This window comes from Microcaecilia unicolor, chromosome 4 (genome assembly GCF_901765095.1).
Source record: "Microcaecilia unicolor chromosome 4, aMicUni1.1, whole genome shotgun sequence".
Taxonomy (NCBI): domain Eukaryota; kingdom Metazoa; phylum Chordata; class Amphibia; order Gymnophiona; family Siphonopidae; genus Microcaecilia; species Microcaecilia unicolor.
The window spans coordinates 360917794-360943217 of record NC_044034.1 but is presented as its reverse complement, the minus strand read 5'-3'; the positions used below and the strand labels follow the sequence as shown (position 1 = coordinate 360943217).

The 25424-nt window shown below is 45.6% G+C and overlaps 1 protein-coding gene across 5 annotated transcripts in view; it reads right to left on the bottom strand.

Annotated features, from left to right (window-relative positions):
- PIR (pirin) overlaps nt 1-24320 on the bottom strand; it is a 92832-nt gene extending 68512 nt beyond the window's left edge. Inside the window, exons 1-3 of one of the 5 annotated variants that reach the window (XM_030202316.1) lie at nt 23954-24060; nt 23753-23853; nt 21094-21236 (exon numbers count right to left, since the gene is read on the bottom strand). In XM_030202316.1, the coding sequence (XP_030058176.1) occupies nt 21094-21186 (93 nt within the window). In that variant the 5' untranslated portion in view covers nt 21187-21236; nt 23753-23853; nt 23954-24060. Of the gene's footprint in view, nt 1-21093; nt 21237-23752; nt 23854-23953; nt 24061-24090; nt 24155-24221 lie in introns of those variants that run through there. The other 4 variants (XM_030202321.1, XM_030202319.1, XM_030202320.1 and 1 more) reach the window with 4 other exon arrangements.
- Nucleotides 24321-25424: the final 1104 nt, after the last annotated feature.

Below are 25424 nucleotides of genomic sequence, written 5' to 3'. Positions count from 1 at the left end.
ACCCCTCCAGTTTCTCTGGCGAGGTTGGCTTTTTCTCAACATAAGGCCTTGGTCTTCACTCCCAGACCTGTATAGCCAGTGGTGCTCTGGAGCAGGCTCGCACCGGCTCGCAAGAGCCGGTTGTTAAATTTTGCAAGATCTTGCGAGCTGGTTGTTCTCCAGGACGAGCCGGCTCCAGTGAACGAGGTAAGCATGGCAAGAGGGCGCCACCACAGGCCATGCTTACCTCCCCCCTCCTGCTCCCATCCATGTCCAGCGAGTCTCCGTCGCCCTCATCCATCTTATTACCTCCGTTGAAGCGGCCGCGTTATTTAAAGCCCTGCTGCCCGTCTCTAGCCTTCCCTGTTTGCTTTGTGATGAGTTTGTTCCCTTAGTCCCGCCTTCTGACGACATTCTGACATAATTTCCTTTTTCTGTGAAGGCGGGACTGAGGGAACGAACTCATCACGATTGAAGCAAGCAGGGAAGGCTAGAGATGGGCAGGGCTTTAAATAACGGGGCCGCTTCGACGGAGGTAATAAAAAAAGATGAATGGGAGCGGGAGGGGAGGGAGGCGAGTTTCAGGACATGGATGGAGGGGAGGGCAAGAGAAATTCTGGACATGGATGGAGGGAGAGAGAAGAAATGCTGGACATGGAGGGAAGATAGAGGAAGGAGATTAGATGAGGGAAAAGGAAGTGAGGAAAGAAACTGCACATGGATGGAGAAAATAGGCAGAAGCTGGATCCACTGTACAGTCAAGTCTGCGGAGGACCAGAAATGAAGAAGAAAGGAGGAAAGAAAAGAAATAAATGGAAAGGAAGCCCTGGAAACGGAGGTAAGAGGACAGATAGCAGCAGAATCAGATACTGGGCCAGCATGATCAGAAGAACAAAGTCACCAGACAACAAAGGTAGAAAAAAATCATTTTATTTTCATTATAGTGTTTGGAATATGTCCACTTTGAGGATCAGGTGCTGAACGTTAAAAGTTTATATTTACTTATGGCATTTTATCCCATATTAAACATGAATTAGATTGGAACCTGGGATCATTTAATTTTTTTTTCCTGGGGAGAGTAATGCATTGCCCCCCCCCCCCCCCCGGCTATAGCCAGCTCTGCAATTTTTTTTTTTTTGGGGGGGGGGGGGGGGCGCAAAGGTGGACCGGGGAGAGAGCCTGTTAAAAATTTACCAGCACACCACTGTGTATAGCTGTCAACAAGTCAGGTTTTCAAGTTCTCCGAGATAACTGCATGTGTACTACCTCCTCTGTATGAAAATGTCTCGTGCAAATTCACTAGTGATATCTTGAAAACCTGATTATGTTGGTGGCCTTCAAGGACCAGAGTGAAAACCAAGAAACAGGGCTCTTTCCAGGGCAGATCTGTGGAATGTTATTGCTAGGTTTTTATTTTTAAAGAATTGAGCTGCATATGTAACTAAAAGTTACCTAACTGGGCATATACAAAAAGTTACAAAAACAATTGGACAAAAAAAAAAAGTCTGTCTAGGTCATAGAAGCCAACTTTTCAAAATTATTGGGGGTGCTAAGCCCAGTGGAAATAAACTCTCCCCTGGACACATAAGAAATGTTCTCAATATTGGGGATGCTCAAGCGCCCACAGAGTTGGCTCCTATGATCTAGGTACATGAAGAGAGAAAATATTTGAAGGCCTACACAGGGCCGCTGAGAGGGGGGGGGGGGGGGAAATTCCCCGGGCCTCCAAGTGGGGCCCGGCGCCGGGGTCTCTCTCCTTCTCCTGCTCCCAGGCTGCCGGTGCTACAGTTCCCAGTCTCACCTGCCTACCCTCGACTCCGTCGATAGCCCCCCCCCCTCACGGAAACAGGAAGTGACGAGGGCAGGACACAGTGAGGGAGGGCCCGAAGGGAGGCGATCTGCCGCTTTCACACGGAGGTGAGACGCTGCCAAATTGAATGCAGGGGGTCCGGTCACGGTGGTGGACGGAGGGGGGCTGTCGACGGGCGGCTGGAGACTGCAGCGCCAGCGGAAGCCCCGGGGCGGTTCGGTCTCAGCCCTGGGCCTACATGATAGCAATAAAGAAATTTAACAGACGGAGTACATTGAGCTCTGCGGAAGAGACGGAGGGTGGACCTGTGCAACAGTCATATGCAAGAAGTGGTGCACATGCATGATTGGGGTTTCTCAAAAGCTTCCAAAATAAACCAGGCCACACTCTGCTAGACATCGCCCAGTTACGAGGGCTTGCTATCCTGCTTGTCCGCTGAGGGGAAAAAAAAAAAAAAAAAACAGTCAGCAATGAAAGCTGCTGACCCCCTTTACCTTTAGGCTAAAAACAGAAAAGGAACCACTTTTTTTTTTTTTGGCTGTGCTGGTTCCCAGCCCTTCTGTGGGGTATTTACAGGAAGCAGAACATCAGTTTCTTAATCTTCCTGTTTTGGAGATGTGATTAAATTAATCACATCACTGACTGGCTAGGGTGGGAGGACATCACTCAGCCAAGCAGCCATTAAGGGACTATTCTCATCTCAGCTTATAATTCTGACCTCTGACTGTAGCTAAAATAATTTTCATAATGATAAAAACCAAAAGATAACAGTTTGCAAATTCTCTTTCAGGTTTTCATTTACTCTTTCAGCCTATTTGTATAACCATTATCAGAACTCCTTCACCGCTCGCTGCCGACAAAGAGGCCCTCCCCGCCTCGTCGGCAGCTCTTCTGCGGTGCGTGTACCCGGCTGGCTCAATCCGTCCTCCATTTTCTGGAGCCATATGTTAACCCTACGTGTGACACACTGCAGCCCCGCCCCCTTCCAGCCTCCCAACCAGCGGCAGGCAGGGTCTCCTGCTGCGTCATCCAGATTGTCGGTGGGGAAGTCGGAAGGGAAGGGTCGCTCCGGCCAGGGAGCTGCCATGTTATGTGCGGCTGCTCGGCATGCTCCTCGCTGGCCTTCCTGAAGGAAGCAGAGTTTCATAGACACACAGACTCAGCTTCAAAGTGCACAGACTGTCCAGTAAGACAAAAAAAAAGGCCTTTAAGTGAAAACAGTGAAGCCAACAGGAAGCAACCAGGCCTGACAGTTTAAGGGCGTGGAAAAGGAGACGGGACTGAATAGGTTTCAGTTCTAAAAAATGACTCTAAAGAAGCATTTTCAGGTTGGGTTTGAATCTGCAAGAAAGGGAGTATTAATCTGAAATTGAAAAGCTGTTCGATTAGTATCAAGATTGAAACAGGGCTGGTCTGCTTTCCTTCTTATCCACTGCCAACTCTATGAAGTTGATTTTGGCAAACTCTCAAAATTAAAAGCGGTAAAGACTCCACCCATGCTTTGCAGCTAAACATCCTACCCGATTTCACCTGCCTATGGGAAATCTTTTAACAAGCAGGATGACCTGGACATTTTAGCTTGCTTTTCCTAAAGTTGGGTGTGTTTACAAAACATGGAGATCCACATCACTTTTGGGATCATGTTCCTAATTGGTTACTGCATTCCTGGGAGGGGGTGGGAGCGGCTTAGTTGGGTGTTTTGTTTTCATTTTATTGTTTGCTATACTGACCTTACAGTTGCAATGATTGCATTCTTTTTTATTACACTTTATAAAAAAAAAATGTGAATCCCCCTACCCCTAGGGTTACCATATGTCAGGATTTACCCGGACATGTCCTCTTTTTGAGGACATGTCCGGGCCACCGGGTGGGTTTTGCCAATCTGCCCATTTGTCCGGATTTCTGGACAAACGGGCAGGCTGGTGGGCCTGCCAGCCTGCCCGTTTGTCCAGAAATCCGGACAAACGAGCAGATTGCTAGCCTCCCCTCCCTTACTACTGCCCTGGTGGTCTAGTCCGCCTTTGGGGCAGGAAAGAGCCCCCTCTTTCCTGCCCGGAGCGCTGCCCTGTGTGCATCCTTCCTGTTGCGATCTCGGTGCCGATTCAAAATGGCTGGCGAGAGTTGAACTGACCTCGCGAGACTTCAATTCTCGGCGGCCGTTTTGAATTGGCGCCGAGCATCAGCAACAGGAAGGATGCACACAGGGCAGCGCTCCGGGCAGGAAAGAGGGGGCTCTTTCCTGCCTTGAAGAGGTCACTAGATCACCAGAGCAGTAGTAAGGTAAGGGGAGGGGGGTGACGGGGCATGTGTCCTCCTTTTTGGGGGGACAAAATATGGTAACCCTACCCACCCACCCACCCCCAGAAGGATGACCATTACTTGTTTTTAGTTCTGTTGACCACCACAGGCTAATAAGTTTCTGACTGCACTATTTTTATCATGCTACCACCTTTTCTTTCTGTTGGTGATTTTGTCAACCCTGCCTCTCCCCTAACACCAAAGCAAACATCCACACAGCTCAGAGTTGCCTTGCCACGCAAGGAACAACTTCTCTTAAAACTGCACCCTGCACCTGGGGTGAGAAGGATGATGGCTTTACATGAAGGCTCAGGGTGCCAGGAAGCCACTACTGGCGTTAACTTGAGCTGAAAGGAGAAGGAAACACTAAAAGGATGAAGACAGCTACAGTACTAAGGGGTCTTTTACAAAGGCACGCTGAAAAAGGGCCTGCGGTAGTGTGGGTGCGGGTTTTATTTATTTTTATTTGTTACATTTATATCCCACATTTTCCCACCTATTTGTAGGCTCAATGTGGCTTACATAGTACTGGAGAGGCATTTGCTGACTCCGGTGTGAACAAATACAAAGTGATGTTGTGGTAAGATAAAGTTCATTTGGCACAGCCACATTAGGGAATCGTACAACGGAAGAGTTGTGTTATGTCCATTACGTTCTTTAGTTTTGTTGTGTTGCAGAGATCGGGCATTTATGTTGGATCAGTAGGGTATGCCTTTTTAAAGTGGTTAGTTTTTAGTGTTTTCCGGAAGTTTAGGTGGTCGTACGTCGTTTTCAAGGCTTTTGGTAAAGCGTTCCACAGTTGTGTGCTTATGTAGGAAAAACTGGATGTGTAAGTTGATTTGTATTTGAGTCCTTTGCAGCTTGGGTAGTGCAGATTTAGGTACGTTCGTATTGATTCGGATGTGTTTCTAGTTGGTAGGTCTATCAAGTCTGTTATGTATCCCGGAGCTTCACCTTAGATAATTTTGTGAACCAGAGTGGAAAGCAATGCATTCTTTGATTGGGAGCCAGTGTAGTTTTTCGCGAAGGGGTTTTGCACTTTCAAATCGTGTTTTTCCAAAGATAAGCCTATCTGCCGTGTTTTGAGTGGTCTGAAGTTTCTTTAAGGTTTGTTCTTTGCATCCCGCATAAATTCCATTGCAGTAGTCTACATGGCTTAGTACCATTGATTGTATCAGGTTTTGGGTGCGCAAATTATTTTTCAGCCAAAAATGGACATACAGCAAAATCAAAATTGCTGCGCGTCCATTTTGGGTCCGAGACCTTACCGCTAGCCGTAGACCTAGCGGTATAGAATTTGTGCGGTAATGACCTGCGTGCGTCCACTACGCACAGCAGAAAATAAAAATTTTTCGGATGCGCGAAAAAAAAAATGAAATTACCACAAGAGCCACAAGGTAGTCGGGCAGAAAGTCCATTTTGGTACACACTGGGCGCGCGTAGGCGCCTACATGGCTTAGTAAAAAGGGCCCTAAGCTAACTGATGCTGCGCGTAACCACTGCTTTGCAAGGGATCCGGGTTTAATCACTGTGCCAGGGTTTTGCTCCTTGGTCTTCCTGTGCAGAAGTCTTAAGTCATACAAGTGTTGAAACCTAGTGGCCTGATTTAAGGCATTTCCAGCTAAAATGTTTATCCACTCCTATCCTAGCTAACATTTAATCATCCCTCTGACTTCATATGCAACTTTCTTTAAATTAGTCACCTTATTTTCTAACTCCCCTTACTCTCTTACCTATCTATATGTTCCAACTTTGCTTATACCTTTATGCTGTCTATTAAAATGTTTTATTATGTACTGACACAAATGAAACGGGCGCTAGCAAGGTTTTCATCGGAGTGTTGTTTATAATTAGGATGTTTGACAGTGTGTGAGAGTGACTGTGTGAGAGAGAGAGAGTGAATGTGCAAGTGTGTGTGAGTGTGAGAGAGAGAGAGAGAGAGTGAGACTGGGTGCGAGTGTGTGTGTGTGAGAATGAGTGTGGCTATGGCTGGGGGGCCCCCCCTCCCTCCCTCCCAGTTCCAGGGGCCCTCCTCCCCCCTCCCTCTTCCATGGTCTTCCCCCCTCCCCTCTCCCTCCCTATTCCATGGTCGTTCTCCCCTCCCTCTGAGTTCCAGGGTCATTCCCTCCCCTCCCTACCTCCCAGTTCCAGGGGCCCTCCTCCCAGTTCCAGTGCTCGTCCTCCCTCCCTCCGAATTCCATGGGTGTCGTCCCCCTCCCCCCGAGTTTCAAGGTCGCTCCATCCCTTCCTCCCTCTGATTTTCAGGGTCCCCTCCCTCCCTCCTATTTTTCATGGTCCCCCTCCCCCCTGCCCTCCCCCATCCCCTTCCTCCCAGTTTCAGGGTCCCCTCCCCTCTTCCAGTTTCAGGGTCCCCCTCCCTCGAAGTTTCAGGGCCCCTCTCTTCCTCCCTCCTTCCGAGTTTCAGGGCCTCCCTCCCTCTCTGAGTTTCAGGGCCCCCCTTCTCAGGGAGTTTCAGGGTCCCTCCCTCCATCCTTCAGAGTCCTCCCTCCACCCGTCCCTCCCTTGCTGTTCCAGGGTCCCCCCCATCCGTCCCTCCCTTCCACTTCCAGGCTGCCCCTTGCCTCCGAATTTAAAAAGCCATGTTGGACTTACGAAGTCGGGGTTACGTCGTCCAGCAGTAGCACTAAAAGCCATGCAACTTTGGCCCTTCTCTCGCTGTCTCTCTCTCAGCTCTGGTCCTGCCCTCATGTCCTGTTTCCGCAAGGGTGGGACCAGAGCTGAGAGAGAGACAGCGAGAGAAGGGACGAAGTTGCATGGCTTTTAGCGCTACTGCCGGACGACATAACCCCGACTTCGTAAGTCCAACAAGACTTTTTAAATTCGGAGGCAGGGGGCAGATTGAAGTGGAAGGGAGGAAGGGAGGGACGGAAATGTTTTTCCAATGTTCCAATGTCTCTGGTGACGTCAGCTGGTGCTTACGAACGCAGCCAGAGACATTGGAACATTGGAAGTGCAAATTATTATATTAGATTGTGTTGACATTGTAAGTAGTATACTACACCATACTTTGTATTATTTGAATACTTTTACTGCTGCAATTGTCTATTGCTTATGTTTGATTTACTCGTACTGTACACCGCCTTGAGTAAATCCTTTCAAAAAGGTGGTAAATAAAACCTAATGAATAATGAATAAAATCTGCAGTGATAGCTGGGCTAGAAGAGAAAGGCAGTTACAAAACAGGGAAAAGCCACATGAAGCAGCAGAGAAAAAAAAACAAAACAAAACAGAGGCAGAGTAACCCAACAGGAAAAGATATCCCTTAAGTTAGGGAGCCTCAATCCCAATTTCTCTAGGCCAAAACAGTGCTTTGTGTTCACAATAAAAGAGTTGCTATACTGGGTCAGACCAGGGGCGTATCTGGACTCCGGCGGTAGGGGGGGCCAGAGCCAGACTCCGAAGTGGATTTCAACAGCGCCTATCACAGCAGCACGGCCACGGAGGCCGAAGATGAATTTTAAACACCGCGGGGCGGCTGGCGGGGGTTTGGGGTCCCCCGCCGGCTGAAGAAGATGTTTTTACGGCAGCGGCAGGTGGAAGCACACCTCGGCTGGCGGGGGTTGGGGTCCCCCGCCAGCAAAAGTAAGAACGGCAGCGGGGGAGAGTTGATGGCGGTAGGGGGGTCCAGGGCAAAATCTGCGGGGGCCCAGGCCCCTGAGGCCCCACGCAGATACGCCCCTGGGTCAGACTAAGGGTGCGTCTAGCCCAGTGTCCTGTTTCCAACAGTGGCAGGTCCAGAAGACATCAGCGTTTCAATATTCAGATGACTTCACAGCAAAACACCATCTTTTATGATAACTGTTTTGCTATGAAGTTTTACTCGAAAAATTATGAAGCCTCCAGCCGGAAGTGTGAAGGGGGCGAGATATCCGGTTTCCCTACGAGTGTCTGCCCCGCCCTCTCTGTAACACAGTCAGTGAAGGAAAACAGCAGAGCAGGAAATCAAATCGCTGGCTCTGTAACAGTGAAGGACTCAGAGGGGGGAGGGGAGAGAGGCCAGAGGGCAGGGACACACACACTCCCACATGCACACAGAAGAAAACATTGCTAGCCCCCGTTTCATTTGCATCAGAAACGGGGCTTTTTTACTAGTATATATATAAAAAGACATTTAGGACTACATTTTCGGTTAAACACCATATTTCATTTTTGGAAATATTTTTCAAGATGAGGTGGTTAAGTTCTTTTTTTGGTTCGAAACCATGACTTGAGCCAAGTCATCCTGAACAAAATAGCACAGAAATGAGGAAATTTTTTTAAAATTACAAACGAACTGAGGAGAGCAATGCACGGAACTCAGGGATAATGAAGCCTCCAGCCGGAAGTGTGAAGGCGGCGAGATATCCGGTTTCCCTATGAGTGTCTGCCCCGCCCTCTCTGTAACACAGTCAGTGAAGGAAAACAGCAGAGCACGAAATCAAATCGCTGGCTCTGTAACAGTGAAGGACTCAGAGGGGGGAGGGGAGAGAGGCCAGAGGGCAGGGACACACACACTCCCACATGCACACAGAAGAAAACATCGCTAGCCCCCGTTTCATTTGCATCAGAAACGGGGCTTTTTTACTAGTATATATATAAAAAGACATTTAGGACTACATTTTCGGTTAAACACCATATTTCATTTTTGGAAATATTTTTCAAGATGAGGTGGTTAAGTTCTTTTTTTGGTTCGAAACCATGACTTGAGCCAAGTCATCCTGAACAAAATAGCACAGAAATGAGGAAATTTTTTTAAAATTACAAACGAACTGAGGAAAGCAATGCACGGAACTCAGGGATAATGAAGCACAGTACAGCATTGGTTACAGTGGGTGGAATTCCCACACGTGTGTTTTTTAAAGTCTTTTCTACAGACTTCACTGCTTGGAATCTTCACGCGGTGACGTAACCACATGTGGCTGAAATACAGACGCAGTCCATTGAGAAAATACAGACACACACCTGGGTTTAAAAATAAAAGTTGGAGTCTTCAGTGGAAAATCATGAATCACGTTTAACTGTTAGCAAGACTCGTATCCAGAAGATAAGAGGTAGTCAAGAAAACTGATACTTTGTCTCAGGGGCGTAGCCAGACACCCAATTTTAGGTGGGCCTGGGCCTAAGATGGGTGGGCAGAACTCTACCCTGTCCCACAAGTGATTTTGTCTGTCTCTCTCTCTCTCGCCTGCATGCCATATAGGCTCTCAAACATCCCCCTCCCCGCATACCTTTTAAGTAGCAGATTTTCACCGGCAGCAAGCAGCGACTAATACACACACCTCATGTTGGTCCCACAGCCTTTCCTCTGATGCAACTTCCAATTTCCGCAAAGGAGGGAATACATCAGAGGGGAGGCTGTGGGGTCGGTGCGAACAGTACGTATCAGTTGCTGCAGGTGAAGGGATGCTATTTACAAGGTATGAAGGAGGGACAGTTGTTGGGCGTTTTGTCTGGTGGGGCTTGGGGATCCCTGCCAGCCACGTCATAGGTGTGCTGCTACTGGGTGGGCCTGAGCCCACCCGGGCCCACCCTTGGCTACACCACTGCTTTGTCTATTGCTTTGTGAAAGATAATTCTGCTTTATTAATGAAACTTGGAGAATACATTTAGACGCAAGAATTTGCGCCCGATTAATTTCCCCAAGAAACTTGGTGTTTCTCCTCCAGGTATGTTCAGGAAATTATGCTGGAGTAGTTACAAGTACCCTCCCAATCGTTACCTCCTGGTGGGGGCGGGCAGGATGCTTTATCTCCCATCTCTCAGGACAGTTTAAACTTGACGGCACGCCTACAATCTTCAAAGGACGAACTAGTAATTCCTTTGACACTTGTTAGTTACTCTTGCGTTGGATCCCAATAGGGATTGGCTACCGAGACTGTAAAGACTCTTATTTATTTTTTGTCTTTGAATGCGAGAATGTTTTCTGGATGTCTAACTATACAAAGACGTAAGCAGTTTTTGCTGCTGTGTCCTACCGTAGTAGATATTGGGAGCTGCTTTTGTACGTAAGTTTCCTTGTAAATGTACGGTAGAACACCTTACTAAATTATATTCTTTGAACCATCTCAAGTTAGTAATGTTTTTGAGTAATAAAACTGTTGAGGCAGGTCATCAACAACTGTCCAAGTCAGCTGAACCAGTACAGGCTGCCCTTGTAGATTAACTTCCTGAGTTAATATTTGTTACTAGTAAAAAAGGCCCGTTTCTGATGCAAATGAAACGGGCGCTAGCAAGGTTTTTATCAGTGTGTGCATGTCTGAGAGAGAGTGAATGTGCAAGTGTGTGTGTGACAGAGAGAGAGAGTGAGAGTCTCCCCCTCCCCTCTCTCCCCTCCCAGTTTCCGGAGAGCAGTGTTTGGTAATTATACAGGATTCCTGCTGTGTTTTTCACTGTTTGTATTTGTCAGGATTCCAGCTGTGTTACAGAGAGAGGGAGGCTCAAGTTTCAGAGAGCAGTGTTTGGTAATTATACAGGATTCCTGCTGTGTTTTCCTTCACTGTTTATATTTGTCAGGACTCAGGAGCTGTGTTACAGAGAGAGCGAGGGCGGGGCAGACACTCATGGGGAAACCAGATATCTACACCGCTTCACACTTCCGGCTGGAGGCTTCATTTAGAACGTTGGTGGTGCCTTTTATATATAGAGATTATTAGTCCTTTCATTAGGGTAATTCCTGTATTTTATCTTTTGAGATAAGTGTTGCTCACACTGTTTGTGTTCTTGGATCTCTTTCTATTGAGGACTGGTATATTGGCTGAAATAGAAACACAATGTTTGAATATTTTCATGATTTAAATTTAAATGTGAATTATCACCAATTTTCTGAAAGGACTAGTTCCAATAAACGTATTTAAAATTCAATTAAAAAAAAAAAGGTCCCTCCGAAGGGACACCACCTTGTAGAGGTGGGGGGGGGCTTGTGTGTTTCAATGACTTAGAGGGCTATCCTGAAGGGTTACCCATATCAGACAGGCCTCTGAGGAGAAACCAGACAAAGAGTGTCCCAAACTGGGAGAGTGGTAAGATGGCGACCTGAAGTTCATATGCCCAACGGCCCAGCTGCCCTCTGAAGTTTCGTCTTCTTTACGTAAATTTCCTCTCTGCAATTGCAGTTACCTTAACTGAGAGGAAGGGGACAACCGGCAGTCAGCTGCCGATGGCCAGCGTTTTATACCCTGAGCAGCAAGTGCGGGACCGCTGCGCGACGAACTGCCCACAGATGAAAGGGTTGGTGTGTCCTTTGATTAGCACCAGCGAAGGAGCGTTGACGCTCTTGGACCTGGAAAAAAACAACTCCATCGCTCCCGAATTATTCAACCACCATGTCCAAAGGAGTGGAGGAGTGAGTTAGAGGTATATGCTGAAACGGAGGACGTTTACAGCAGAACCCGAATTGGCGGAACCACTCCCTAAACACCTATGAGAAATCAACTTGGAGTTTTTGGCTCCCGTGGAGGTTACATTGAATACCATCTGGAAGGCACTTCGGGACCTAACGGTGGCAGTAAACAATTTTGTTTCAGATATAATTTTATTAGAGAGTTACATGGACAATTCAACTGAACCCTTCGAGAGTAAAAAATTGTTATTACAAATGATTCTACATGAGCAAGAAGTGGTTACGATAATAGACCAGACATTTTGAATAATAAAATGAATATTATTATAGATGATTAATCGAGATTATTGTTTTTCCCAGAGTTCCGGGTATGACTCCTAAAGTTTTCCTCAGAAATATTTCCTCAATTATTACTTTAAAAGCAGTGAAGCCTGTGAAAACTGGGATTACTTTAATCAGTGGGATTTGAATTAGAGACTTAAGTATATGCAATGTTAAATAACTTCTGGTTTTTAAAAGAGAAAGAATGTAATCAGATGTATTATTTCTAACTAATATTGGACAATAAGTATGTTTTTCAATGAAATGATTTGACTATACACCGTACTGGCCTTGAAGAAGCCAACCAGATGATCAATGTGGAATAATGAATTAGACGAGTAATATCTGGGGATAATCAGGTTAATACCACGGTTTATTTTTCTGTTTAATTGATCTCCTTATCTTGTTTCACTCTCCCTATTTAGTGGTCTAAGGAAGAGAATAGAATTACCTGACTGAAATTTTTTTTTTTTTTTTTACATTTGTACCCTGCGCTTTCCCACTCATGGCAGGCTCAATGCGGTGGGCAATGGAGGGTTAAGTGACATTGCCCAGAGTCACAAGGAGCTGCCTGGCCCGGGAATCGAACTCAGTTCCTCAGGACCAAAGTCCACCACCCTAACCACTAGGCCACTCCTCCATATATTCCTCCATATTACTCTCTGTATTTCCATTAATACTAGATATGGAGCTTGCTCACCCTTTCTTTACCAAAATATCATCTTGTTAGTACAGGAAGTTCTCAAAAATAAACGGTACCGCTCCTTAAGAAGCTGTTGGCGAAACGGGAGCTCGCTGTAGGGCGTGCCGGGAGTCCTGTATGGGAAAGCAGCAGAAGATAAGTGTACCTTTTAAGTTGATTGAAATAAAGTGACACTATTAAGGACTAAAAAAAGTTTCCAAAAAAAGTTATAAAAATGAATGTAGAGGTTTTTGGCTAATGAGGATGCTCGTGGTAGGCTAAGTATGCGGAGAAATTGCAGCCGCCAAACGAGTCAGTGAGCCTATAAATTTAAAGAATTGGCTCACTGAGTGTCTGAAGCCTTTTCCTCTGTAATAAGAAAATAGAGGGAAATTGTCTTGCTTCTTGATGATATCTCTGTATTTCCAGCAAGTTGTTTTATCGCTTGTAAAAATGTAAATGGTTATAAATAAAAAAATAAAAATAAAAAAAAAATAAAGGAAAAAAAAGTACTGCAGCATAGATGTTTTAAAACACACACGAGATCATAAACCTTAAATTTCTTTGTATTGGCTAAGTAGAATTTAGAATGAAATCTAAGCTTCTTTGGTTTTAAATTTTTAACTGAAGAGCATCCACGACTTAGGTGAAAGTCACTGTATTCCCTTGCACGAAGACGTCGCCATAAACGCAGTCGTGGAGAGCAAAAAAGTACCAGTAATCTAACCTTTGCAACATACAAGACTCTGCTTCTATATATGCTGGAGAAACTGGATCCGCTACGAGGGGGCGATGCAGAGACAAGGGAGTAGGGTGATCAACAAGACACTTCCAAGCAAGACCAAGGAGACGAGAGATGGGAAAAAATATGCAAATTGCGTTGCTAAAATCCCAGTCAAAATTTAGAATGGAATAGAGTTCAAAAAGAACCAAGCAGGAAAATCGCTGTTTCGGCAACGTTTGGGATTTCAGCAATGCAACTTGCATTTTCACCAATCATTAGTCTTTTTAAAGGCTTGATTTGGTTTGCTTGCTCTTCAGCTGCATCTACAAGTGATCACCATACACAGACTCCTGAGGCAGGTGTTGTTCGCCGAAACACAGTGCCGTGTCGAGTTTTATCTACTATTAAAGAATATATTATTTTCCATCTCACATCTCCTTGGAAGTGTCCTGTTGATCAGGCTACTCCCTTGTCTCTACATATGCTGGGCCATTGCCATTATGTCACTCAAGAGCCTTTTACTCTTTAGCAAGAGCTGCACATCTTTTTGGAGGAAAAGAAGTTTGGTTATTTACCAAAACCATCCTATTAAAAAAACAAAAACAACTTAAGCTTCTGGGAATATTGGGTTTGATAATTTTCTGTAAGGGTGTGAGTAGTGTAAAACATTAGGGTTGTTTTTGGACTTGGTTGCAATTTTTCCATAAGAAACTAAAGATCTATTTCTTTGATCAGTTACAACCCAAATGTAGCTAATTTATGGAGAAGTTCCATTGGCTTAAGTTATATTATATTATTTTGAAGATCTATCATTATAAAACTTTTTGATGGCTTTGTCTTTATACATTGCGTTGAACCCTTTCTAATGGAAATTGCAGTTCAAAAGAATAAAATTGTCGTCTTCAAAGCTTAACTGATGGACACTTTCAACCAGACGAGGGTCAGCTCTAAGAATTTCACTATAAATTTCATCCATCCAGGGCTCAAAAGGTGGGTCTCATCTAATGGGACCTGTCTGAAATGTTATGCTGCTAATGCTTCTTATTAGCACTGTATCTGGGACTCAAGCCAAAGAAGTGGAGGTACCAGCCAAAATGTTCAGAATGACCAAAGTTTATTCTCCAAATTGAATCTTAAAAGAATAACCCAACACGAGCCGTGTTTTGACAAACTGTTTTTGTAGAGGAACATTCCTGTGGAACATTTTGTCATGCTGCGCCTCAATAAGAATACCATAGTGACAACATGAACATGACAACATATTGCTTGCCGTTATGAGAGACCCCTGATGAACACTGTGTTTGTTGAAACATGGCCTGTGTTGGGTTATTCTTTCAAGATTCAATTTGGAGAGTTGTGTGACTGTGTGGATTTCATCAGTGCTCTTTGGTGTTCTGTATCTGGGGCTGCCTGGGGATCCAATTGTTTTGGAAAGATTTATGGATCCATCTTAGTAAAAACACTATAATAGACACTGGGAAGCCACTCCCAGGATGAATCTGTTGATGACATGTCAACTGTTGTAGAAGGTACCCAAGTTTCTGTTTTATTCCTTCGCATGGTAACTTTGATTGTGAAAAGATGTATTTTGCTTCAATGGATTTGTCCGAACCCTCCAACACTGATGCTATGGCGTGATCGGATGTATGGACTGCTTAACATGGAACATTTGTCCATAGAGACTAAAGTCATCAGGGCGAGGAGAAAATTCCTGCGCATCTGGTCTCTGTACCTAAACACCATATCTACTAAAGTGTGCTCAGCTCTCCTGAACATTTTAGAGGTTTAACTCGAATTACTGCAGGTTCTGAGTGTAAAAGACGCAGGGCACACCATTGGTGGGTTTGCTTTGGGATTTTGTGATGTGGAAGGGGTGGATTTTTTGGGATTCTGAGAATTTAGAGGAAGGGGAGGGATGGGATTGGGGGAATTTTTTGGACTCTACTTGCTGTTGTGTGTTTTGCAATGTTTTTGATATTAATAAAAATATGTACACATAAAATAAGATTTCTTCACTCTGAAGCATTGTCAAATAATCACATTTCTTCAATACAATATAAACACACCCCTTATATTTTCAAAATGGTAGGTCAGCAGAATATTTCTGCTTGGGAGGGCCAAAATGAACTTGCTAGTCTCATACACACACATACAAGGAATGACCCTGGCGACACATACTATAACAGGACATGTTTATCCCAGGGGCGTAGCCAGACAACAGATTTTGGGTGGGCCTAGGCAAGAATTGGGTGGGCACCAAGTGTTCTTCCCCCCCCCCCCCCCCCAAAAAAAAAAAAAAAAAATTATCTCAGCTGGTGGGAAAACACTTCTTTCCACCTAGGCAGCAGGCAGGTGAAAACTGAGTATGCGCAGGTGCTGGTGTTGTGGAAAGTAGCATTTTCGTTACCACCAGGGGGAAATCTTCAGCAGGCAGAGCTTGGGATTCCCACCAGTTACCACTAAACATGTGCTACTGTTGGGTGGGCCTGAGCCATAAATGGGTGGGCCCTGGCCCACCCAAGCCCACCTGTGGCTACGCCACTGGTTTATCCACTCCTACCCTAAGATAATATTAAACCATCTTTCTGACCTCATTTGCAACTTTCTTTAAATTAGTACCTTATTTTCTTACTCCTGTTACTCCATCTTATCTATCCATATGTTCCATTCTTGTTTTTACCCTATGCTATTAAAACGCTTTACTGGAGGGGGGGGGGGGGGGGGGGGGAGGTCCTGAGACGAGAGGGGGAGGGAGGGGGACCAGGAACCTGGCTAGCGCCCGTTTCCTTTCTGTTGGAAACGGGCCTCTTTTACTAGTGTATCATAATATGCCATACTTTGTATTGTTTGAATATTTTTACCGCTGTAATTGTCTGTTGTTTATGTTTGACTTAGCTTTGATTGAATTCATTCAAAAAGGTGGTAAATAAATCCTAATAAATAAAAATGTTCTGTCCTTGCCTGCACTCCCCCCCCCCCCCCCAATCTACCTTGTCACGGATGCTGTGTGCAAAACCTGTCCAAAACCTGCCCCCCCCTACTGCCATCCCCCTCCTGCATACTACAGTCCTACCTGTGGTGTAGTGACCTCTGTGGCTGCAGGAAAGAATCCCACTCTTTCCTGCCCGCTGACGCTACTCCGTCTCTAGCGCTCTCCGCTTTGCTCTTCTGTGCTGTAGGCGCCGCCGCCATGTTTTCCCAAAATGGCTGCAGAGACTTCCTCGCAGCGGCATAGCAAGAGTGGGGCGGTCCACCCCGGGTGCACGCTGCTGGAGGGTGCAGAGAGCAGCCGTGCGCCTGTCAGCTCCGCTGGTTCTCTGCTCTGGAACAGGTTACTTCCTGTTCCGGGGCAGAGGGAGCCAGTGGAGCTGACAGGCACGCGGCTGCTCTCTGCACCCTCCAGCAGCCAAGAATGCATCCGAGAGTGTGTGTGTGTGTGGGGGGGGGGGGGGGGGGCTGGATGCACCAGGGAGGGGGGGATCTCATGCTGCACCCTGGGGGGACGGACACCGCTGCATCCAGGGTGGCAGCCGACCTAGGATCGTCCCTGCTTCCTCAGCAGCCATTTTTAAAATAAGGTGGGGCTGTCCGCAGCACAGAAGAGTGAAGAGCAGATGGAGTAGCTACAGAGAGCAAAGAGAGCGAGATTCTTTCCTGCCCCCGTAGCCGCAGAGGCCACCACACCACCAGGGCGGCCTTCAAGGATCAAGGTAGGTCTTGTGTGTGGTGGCAGTGGCCAGTGGAGTCACTGGCTACTGCACTTATGTGTGAATGTTTCATTTACGTGGGCCAGTGCTTGTAGCTTATAACCTTCGCATGCAAATGATACTTACATTTAGGCACTTTGGGATCCTTTTAAAAGGGGTGGTAAAAGTGGCCTCACTGCACACTTATGCTAAAAGCCATTTTTACAGTGGTCTGAAAATGGTCTACTTTTTGTATTCATGGTCATTTGTTAATATTACTGCGCGAGCACTTGCCGTAATCCATTTTGTAACCAGTATCCCTGTGCCAGCAGTTAGCATGCAGTAATGAGATGCGCTTGACGGTAAGCGCAGGAATGCCCACTCTCTGCCCCCGACATGGTCCCCCCCAATAAGAACAGAAGATATTTTTAGCGTGTGCACATTTTGAAGTTACCGTAGGATGCCCGTGCGTGTCCTGTGGTACTCTATTTTTAGCTGCTTTAAGTGCGCATTACTGTAACACGGATTAGTACAAGGAGCCCCTAAGATTAGAGAATTAGGAGGGGTAACCTATTTATAGGGGCATGGCTCAATATATCCGTTAGTCTAAACGGCCACAAACCTGTCAGTTTTGCTACTCCAGGTTAACACTTAACTTTGTAGAACTTTATTTAAAAAACACTGGCACCCCACCAACCAGATACAAATACCTTCAAACATTCTCTTCAAACCGTACCCTGCGTTCTCCTGATGCATCCAATAGGCGTGGGCCGTTTGCCGATAATAATGTACACAGTGAACTCTTTTCTTAAACAACATGCATTATTTGCACATAGTAGGAACTCTTTTTCACAGGAGTTCACACACAGTGCGCAGTACCTTTATGAAAAGATTCACCCATTATTTGCACATAGTAGGAACTCTTTTTCACAGGAGTTCACACACAGTGCGCAGTACCTTTATGAAAAGATTCACCCATTATTTGCACATAGTAGGAACTCTTTTTCACAGGAGTTCACACACAGTGCGCAGTACCTTTATGAAGAGATTCACCCATTATTTGCACATAGTAGGAACTCTTTTTCACAAGAGTTCACACACAGTGCGCAGTACCTTTATGAAGAGATTCACCCATTATTTGCACATAGTAGGAACTCTTTTTCACAAGAGTTCACACACAGTGCGCAGTACCTTTATGAAGAGATTCACCCATTATTTGCACATAGTAGGAACTCTTTTTCACAAGAGTTCACACACAGTGCGCAGTACCTTTATGAAGAGATTCACCCATTATTTGCACATAGTAGGAACTCTTTTTCACAAGAGTTCACACACAGTGCGCAGTACCTTTATGAAGAGATTCACCCATTATTTGCACATAGTAGGAACTCTTTTTCACAAGAGTTCACACACAGTGTGCAGTACCTTTATGAAGAGATTCATCCATTATTTGCACATAGTAGGAACTCTTTTTCACAAGAGTTCACACACAGTGTGCAGTACCTTTATGAAGAGATTCATCCATTATTTGCACATAGTAGGAACTCTTTTTCACAAGAGTTCACACACAGTGCGCAGTACCTTTATGAAGAGATTCACCCATTATTTGCACATAGTAGGAACTCTTTTTCACAAGAGTTCACACACAGTGCGCAGTACCTTTATGAAGAGATTCACCCATTATTTGCACATAGTAGGAACTCTTTTTCACAGGAGTTCACACACAGTGCGCAGTACCTTTATGAAGAGATTCACCCATTATTTGCACATAGTAGGAACTCTTTTTCACAAGAGTTCACACACAGTGCGCAGTACCTTTATGAAGAGATTCACCCATTATTTGCACATAGTAGGAACTCTTTTTCACAGGAGTTCACACACAGTGCGCAGTACCTTTATGAAGAGATTCACCCATTATTTGCACATAGTAGGAACTCTTTTTCACAAGAGTTCACACACAGTGCGCAGTACCTTTAAGAAGAGATTCACCCATTATTTGCACATAGTAGGAACTCTTTTTCACAGGAGTTCACACACAGTGCGCAGTACCTTTATGAAGAGATTCATCCATTATTTGCACATAGTAGGAACTCTTTTTCACAAGAGTTCACACACAGTGCGCAGTACCTTTATGTAAAGATTCATCCATTAACATTCATTTTAAAAAAGAAGGACAAAAGCACAAGTTTTACGTTTAGTCTACAGCCATTCCGCATCTCCATCTACTAGCAGCATCCCTATATCCTTAACCCTCAGACGACCTATTGAGCTCTCTTTCTCCCTCTCCCCCCACCACCTTCCTTTGATTCCACTGTAATTTCTTCTCTTTCCCAATTTATTGTAAACAAGCAAAAACGCCCATTTCGGAACAAATGAAACGGGCCCTAGGAAGGCTATCATCTAGGCATTTTCTAGTCTCGCTCCCCTGCTCTCCCCTCCCCTCCTTGTCCAGCAATTCTCCTCTCCCATCCCATCCATGTCCAGCAGTTCTCCCCTCCCCTCCCATCCATGTCCAGCGATTCTCCCCTAACCCTCCTCTCCTCTGCCCTCCCATCCATGTCCAGTGATTCTCCCCTCCCCTCCATGTCCAGTGATTCTCCCCTCCCCTCCATGTCCAGTGATTCTTCTCTCCCCTCTCATCCATGTCCAGCGATTCTCCCCTCCCCTCCCATCCATGTCCAGCGATTCTCCCCTAACCCTCCTCTCCTCTGCCCTCCCATCCATGTCCAGTGATTCTCCCTCCCATCCATGTCCAGTGATTCTCCCCTCCCCTCCATGTCCAGTGATTCTCCCCTCCCCTCTCATCCATGTCCAGCGATTCTCCCCTCCCCTCCCATCCATGTCCAGCAGTTCTCCCCTCCCCTCCCATCCATGTCCAGCGATTCTCCCCTAACCCTCCTCTCCTCTGCCCTCCCATCCATGTCCAGTGATTCTCCCCTCCCCTCCATGTCCAGTGATTCTTCTCTCCCCTCTCATCCATGTCCAGCGATTCTCCCCTCCCCTCCCATCCATGTCCAGCAGTTCTCCCCTCCCCTCCCATCCATGTCCAGCGATTCTCCCCTAACCCTCCTCTCCTCTGCCCTCCCATCCATGTCCAGTGATTCTCCCCTCCCCTCCATGTCCAGTGATTCTTCTCTCCCCTCTCATCCATGTCCAGCGATTCTCCCCTCCCCTCCCATCCATGTCCAGCAGTTCTCCCCTCCCCTCCCATCCATGTCCAGCAGTTCTCCCCTAACCCTCCTCTCCTCTCCCATCCATGTCCAGTGATTCTCCCCTCCATGTCCAGTGATTCTCCCCTCCCCTCCATGTCCAGTGATTCTTCTCTCCCCTCTCATCCATGTCCAGCGATTCTCCCCTCCCCTCCCATCCATGTCCAGCAGTTCTCCCCTAACCCTCCTCTCCTCTGCCCTCCCATCCATGTCCAGCAGTTCTCCCCTCCCCTCCCATCCATGTCCAGCGATTCTCCCCTAACCCTCCTCTCCTCTGCCCTCCCATCCATGTCCAGTGATTCTCCCCTCCCCTCCATGTCCAGCAATTCTTCTCTCCCCTCTCATCCATATCTCAGGTCGCAGTAGCGACAGGCTTGGCTCGCTTCACCTCCAGCCTTCCCTCTCAGTGTCCCGCCCTCCTCTGACGTCATTTCGTCTTTCCCCGAGGGCAGGACACAGAGGGAAGGGAACGCTGGAGGCGAGCTGACGCAAGCTCATTTGCATACGGTTACGAACCCAGCCAACCAGCCATCCAGGGATGCAGATGAACAAATTATTATATAGAGAGATTGGGTAGCTGCACTCGTCTGATCAGCAGCGTATCAAGAAGCCACAAATAAACCTTTACTGTTACAAAGCATTTAGGCCTACGTTTACAAAGGTGTGCTACGGGCGCGTTAGCGTTTTTAACGTGTGTAAATGGTTTACATGCGTTAAACGCTAACACACCCGTAGAAATATATAGACACAGTGTTTAACGAGCCTTAAATTTAAGGGAGCGTAGAAACGCTAATGCACCTTAGTAAACAGAAATATAAAATACCCCAATCTATCCACCCTATCAGATTAACTGTTCACTCGTCCTCTAGATTGTTCACTTGTCTTTAGTTTGTTCTCTTGTCTTTTAGATTGTAAGCTCTTTGAGCAGGGACTGTCCTTCTATGTCTGAATGGTACAGCGCTGCAGAAATGGTTGTTGTTGTTGTTAAACATACCCCTTAGTTTGTATTTTAACAAAGCACAAATGAAACCACACACACACATACCTCGGGTCTTCCGATGCTTCTTCGAACACGAGCCCCAACCCCCTCTGACTGTTCCTTACTGAGGACAAGTTTGGTAACTTTTCTAACAGACATTCTGGTTTTCAAGAGGGGAAAAACAAAACCCTGTTTTTCCAGTTCTCCACCTGGCAATTAAACAGGACATTGCATTAGTAAACAGAAATCAGGATTTTTGAAAGACAGAACATGAATTCATACCAACAAGGAATTACAATATGCAAGGCCTGCTTGCGACATACACTTTCCTAAGCCACAGAACAAATGGTCCAGTGAGAATGAAGGATTCATTTTTGGGATTTTTAAAATTCAAATGGTAAAAACTCCTGTAGATTTTACCTCAAATATGTCTGTCAATATTTATCAAATGGGCCATCACTCTAAACTTTCCTATCTTAAAGGTTAAGAGGGTCCTAGGATCACCTCCCAAACCATTCAACTTCAGATGGCTCTCATAATTTTTGTACTCATTGCCAAAGTAATACATAAACCACTGAATTCTAAATATGGTGCTCAAATTTGGGCACAGATTCAAGATACACGCACAAATAGGTTAACAAGGCATTATCAATTGATCTTAATTGGCACTAATTTGGTTTCATGTGTCAGCCGCCTGTGTGTTATTCTAACACCAGGTGCCCAAACCCCATACTGTGCAACTCAAAAAGGGGGCATGGCCGGGGAGGAGCACGGACAGGTCAGGAACATGCCATTTATGAGCCTAAATGCCATGATTTGGGTGTCGGTATGTTTTATAAATCCCAAAAGTGTTATCAATAAACACAAATTCAGCCACTTCTTCAACTTGAAAAAAAAAGTTTTGTTTTTAAAGATAAATATGCTCATAAATTTTCTTAGGACTACCACAGACCAAGAGGTCTTAACGCGGTCCTTACGATGTAATCGCAGCACATTTACAACAGAATTTTTCACTTTTTTCAGTGCCAAACAGTGCTTGAAAGTGAATATATTAAAAAAATAAACAGCAATATCAAATTTTCAACTTAGTTTTCAAATGTCGATTGTTCTGGATCCCATTTCTTCTAAATATTGGTTGTTCGGGTCCCTAACTCAACAGCCAATATTTAGAAGAAATGGGACCCAGAAAAATCAGCATTTGAAAGCTAAGTTGAAAATTTGATATTGCTGTTTATTTTTATATATATATATATATATATATATATATATATTTTTTTTTTTAGGGGTTTTTTTTTTTTGTTTCATTTGTACCCTGTGCTTTCCCACTCATGGCAGGCTCAATGCGGCTTACATGGGGCAATGGAGGGTTAAGTGACTTGCCCAGAGTCACAAGGAGCTGCCTGTGCCTGAAGTGGGAATCGAACTCAGTTCCTCAGGACCAAAGTCCACCACCCGAACCACTAGGCCACTCCTCCACTGTTGCTACTATTTGAGATTCTACATGGAATGTTGCTAGTGGAATAGCAACATTCCATGTAGATTCTCCAATAATATCTATTTTATTTTTGTTACATTTGTACCCTGCGCTTTTCCCACTCATGGCAGGCTCAATGCAGCTTACATGGGGCAATGGAGGGTTAAGTGACTTGCCCAGAGTCAGAAGGAGCTGCCTGTGCCTGAGGTGGGAATTGAGCTCAGTTCCCCAGGACCAAAGTCCACCACCCTAACCACTAGGCCACTCCTCCACTCACTTTCAAGCATTGTTTGGCACGGAAAAAAAGTGAAAAATTCTATTATAAATGTGCTACGGTTACATCATAAGGACCGAGTTAAGATCTATTGGGCTCTGGTAGTCCTAAGAAAGTTATGAGCACATTTATCTTTCAAAAAAGATTGTTTGTTTTTTTTTAAGCTTAAGTAGCTAAATCTGGTTATTCATACAGTTTTGGGATTTATAAAACATACAGTAACTGTTCTCTTTTCCCAAATTGAAGTATAAGCTGTTTTCCTCCATTTGAGCTGGAACGAGTGCACATCTTGGAGTTTCTGGCCCCGATTTTTTTTTAGCATCAGTTACAGAATCCCCCAGCCCCCCAAAGGCTTTGAATAAAAAAATTATATGAAATATTGATAAAGATAAAAGTGGCAAGATACAGTGAGGCAGGCAACTCTTCTTTTGCCAGAAACGGAGCTTTTTCCATCCCCATGGGAATCCCACAATCCCCATTCCCGTGCAGAGGTGGGATGACTGGGAGGGATAAAGAAATGATGGTATGTGAAGGACAAGATGAGGGAAAGAGGTGAAATATGTAGGAAATAGAAATGGGCAACTGATTTATTTTTTTATGTTTTTAGCTTGTATGACCAGACTTTGTCCTATGCAAAATGATGGATTCCTTTCGAATCCTCAATTTTAGTGCTATAAACCGCCCTGACCTGGTTGTCAGATAGAGCAGTATAGAAAGCCTTCAATAAACAAAAAGCAAGAGGAAAAGAAGACTGGAACACAGGAACATCATAAGCAAAAGAAAAATGACGATAGGGTGGACATGATCTAGAAAAAATGGTAAGACGTAAAACAGGAAGGAAACTTAGGAATCCGAGGACACGTGGACAAAAGCATCCTGCTAGAGAAATTAATATAAAGCAAGAAAGAAACCAAAAATATAAACAAGTTCAAAAAAAAAATAAGAATAAGACAACATTATTATTTCACGCTACTCACCCACAAACCAAATCCAACCCTCTGTTGCCGCACCGTACTTAACCACTTTTCCCTTCACCACCACACCCACTTCAACTCTCCAGAGTCCAGCCTGGACCACACTGGTTTTTTCAAAGATTAAGAAATGAAAAAGTAAATTGAAACATCGATATTTCAATGACACTCGTAAAACACCCAACCAGAGAACTTGTATTAACTCACGGACTCCTAGAGATCCTCGAAACCTTGCTGGCTAGAACCACACCAGCGCTGCTCCTGCACGGAAGCTCTGTTGCTATGAGCAAGTAAAGCGCACGCTGCCGGGAGGGGATTTAAAGACGCCCGCGCGCCCTACTCACCGTGACTCAGCAGAAGCAGAGGTAAGGCGCGCGCGCCTCCCGCACTCACACCCAAAGCAACCCAACCCAGTCAGCGGGCTACGGCACCATTGCAACAATGACAGTTTCCTAAAGAACCCAGAGCACAGTACCTTTTTCTAAAGCACTTTACCCTCGCTGGCCCCAAGGCTTCTTTCAGAACGGGCAACAACGGGGACCCACCCCACTTACTGAGCACCACACCTCCAGCACGAGCTGTCATGAAACCAAAACAAAACGCGTACACGGCGCCGCCGACAGAGCGTCATCACAACTCTCTGGCCAACCAGGGAGCGTCTTTCAGCAGTGGGGCGGGGACGGGATGAACATCTCAGGCCAACCAGGAAGTGCCTTTTAGCGGTGGGCGGGGAGTGGTGGACTAGCCTAATGGTTAGTAGTACAGTACTATTACTACAGTACAGACATGGGCGGGGAAGGAGGGGGTTCAATTCCCACTGCAGCTCCTTGTGACTCCGGGCAAGTCACGTAACCCTCCATTGCCCCAGGTACAGCTAAGTACCTGCATATACAATGTAAACCGCTTTGCAAAAACCACAGAAAGGCAGAATAAGTACATACTACTTAACATTTCTACAGCGCTACTAGGGTTACGCAGCGCTGTACAAAGAAGAACAGTCCCTGCTCAAAGGAGCTTACAATCTAAAGGACGAAATGTCAAGCTGGGGCAGTCTAGATTTCCTGAATAGAGGTATGGTGGTTAGGTGCTGAAGGCGACATTGAAGAGGTGGCCTTTGAGCAAGGATTTGAAGTAATGTCATACTGGGAAAAGACCAAAGGCCCATCAAGCCCAGCATCTTGTCCCCAATAGCGGCCAATCCAGGTCAAGGGCACCTGGCAGCTTCCCAAACGTACAAACATTCTATACATGTTATGCCCAAAATTGTGGATTTTTCCGAGTCCATTTAGTAGCGGTCTATGGACTTGGCCTTTAGGAAACCGTCCAAACCCTTTTTAAACTCTGCCAAGCTAATCGCTTTCACCGCGTTCTCCGGCAACGAATTCCAGAGTTTAATTATGCGTTGGGTGAAGAAACATTTTCTCCGATTTGTTTTAAATTTACTACACTGTAGTTTCATTGCATGCCCCCTAGTCCTACTATTTTTGGAAAGCGTGAACAGACGCTTCACATCCATCCACCTGTTCCACTCCACTCATTATTTTATATCTCTATCATGTCTCCCCTCAGCCGTCTCTTCTCCAAGCTGAAAAGCCCTAGCCTCCTTAGTCTTTCTTCATAGGGAAGTCATCCCATCCCCGCTATCATTTTCGTCACCCTTCGCTGCACCTTTTCCCAT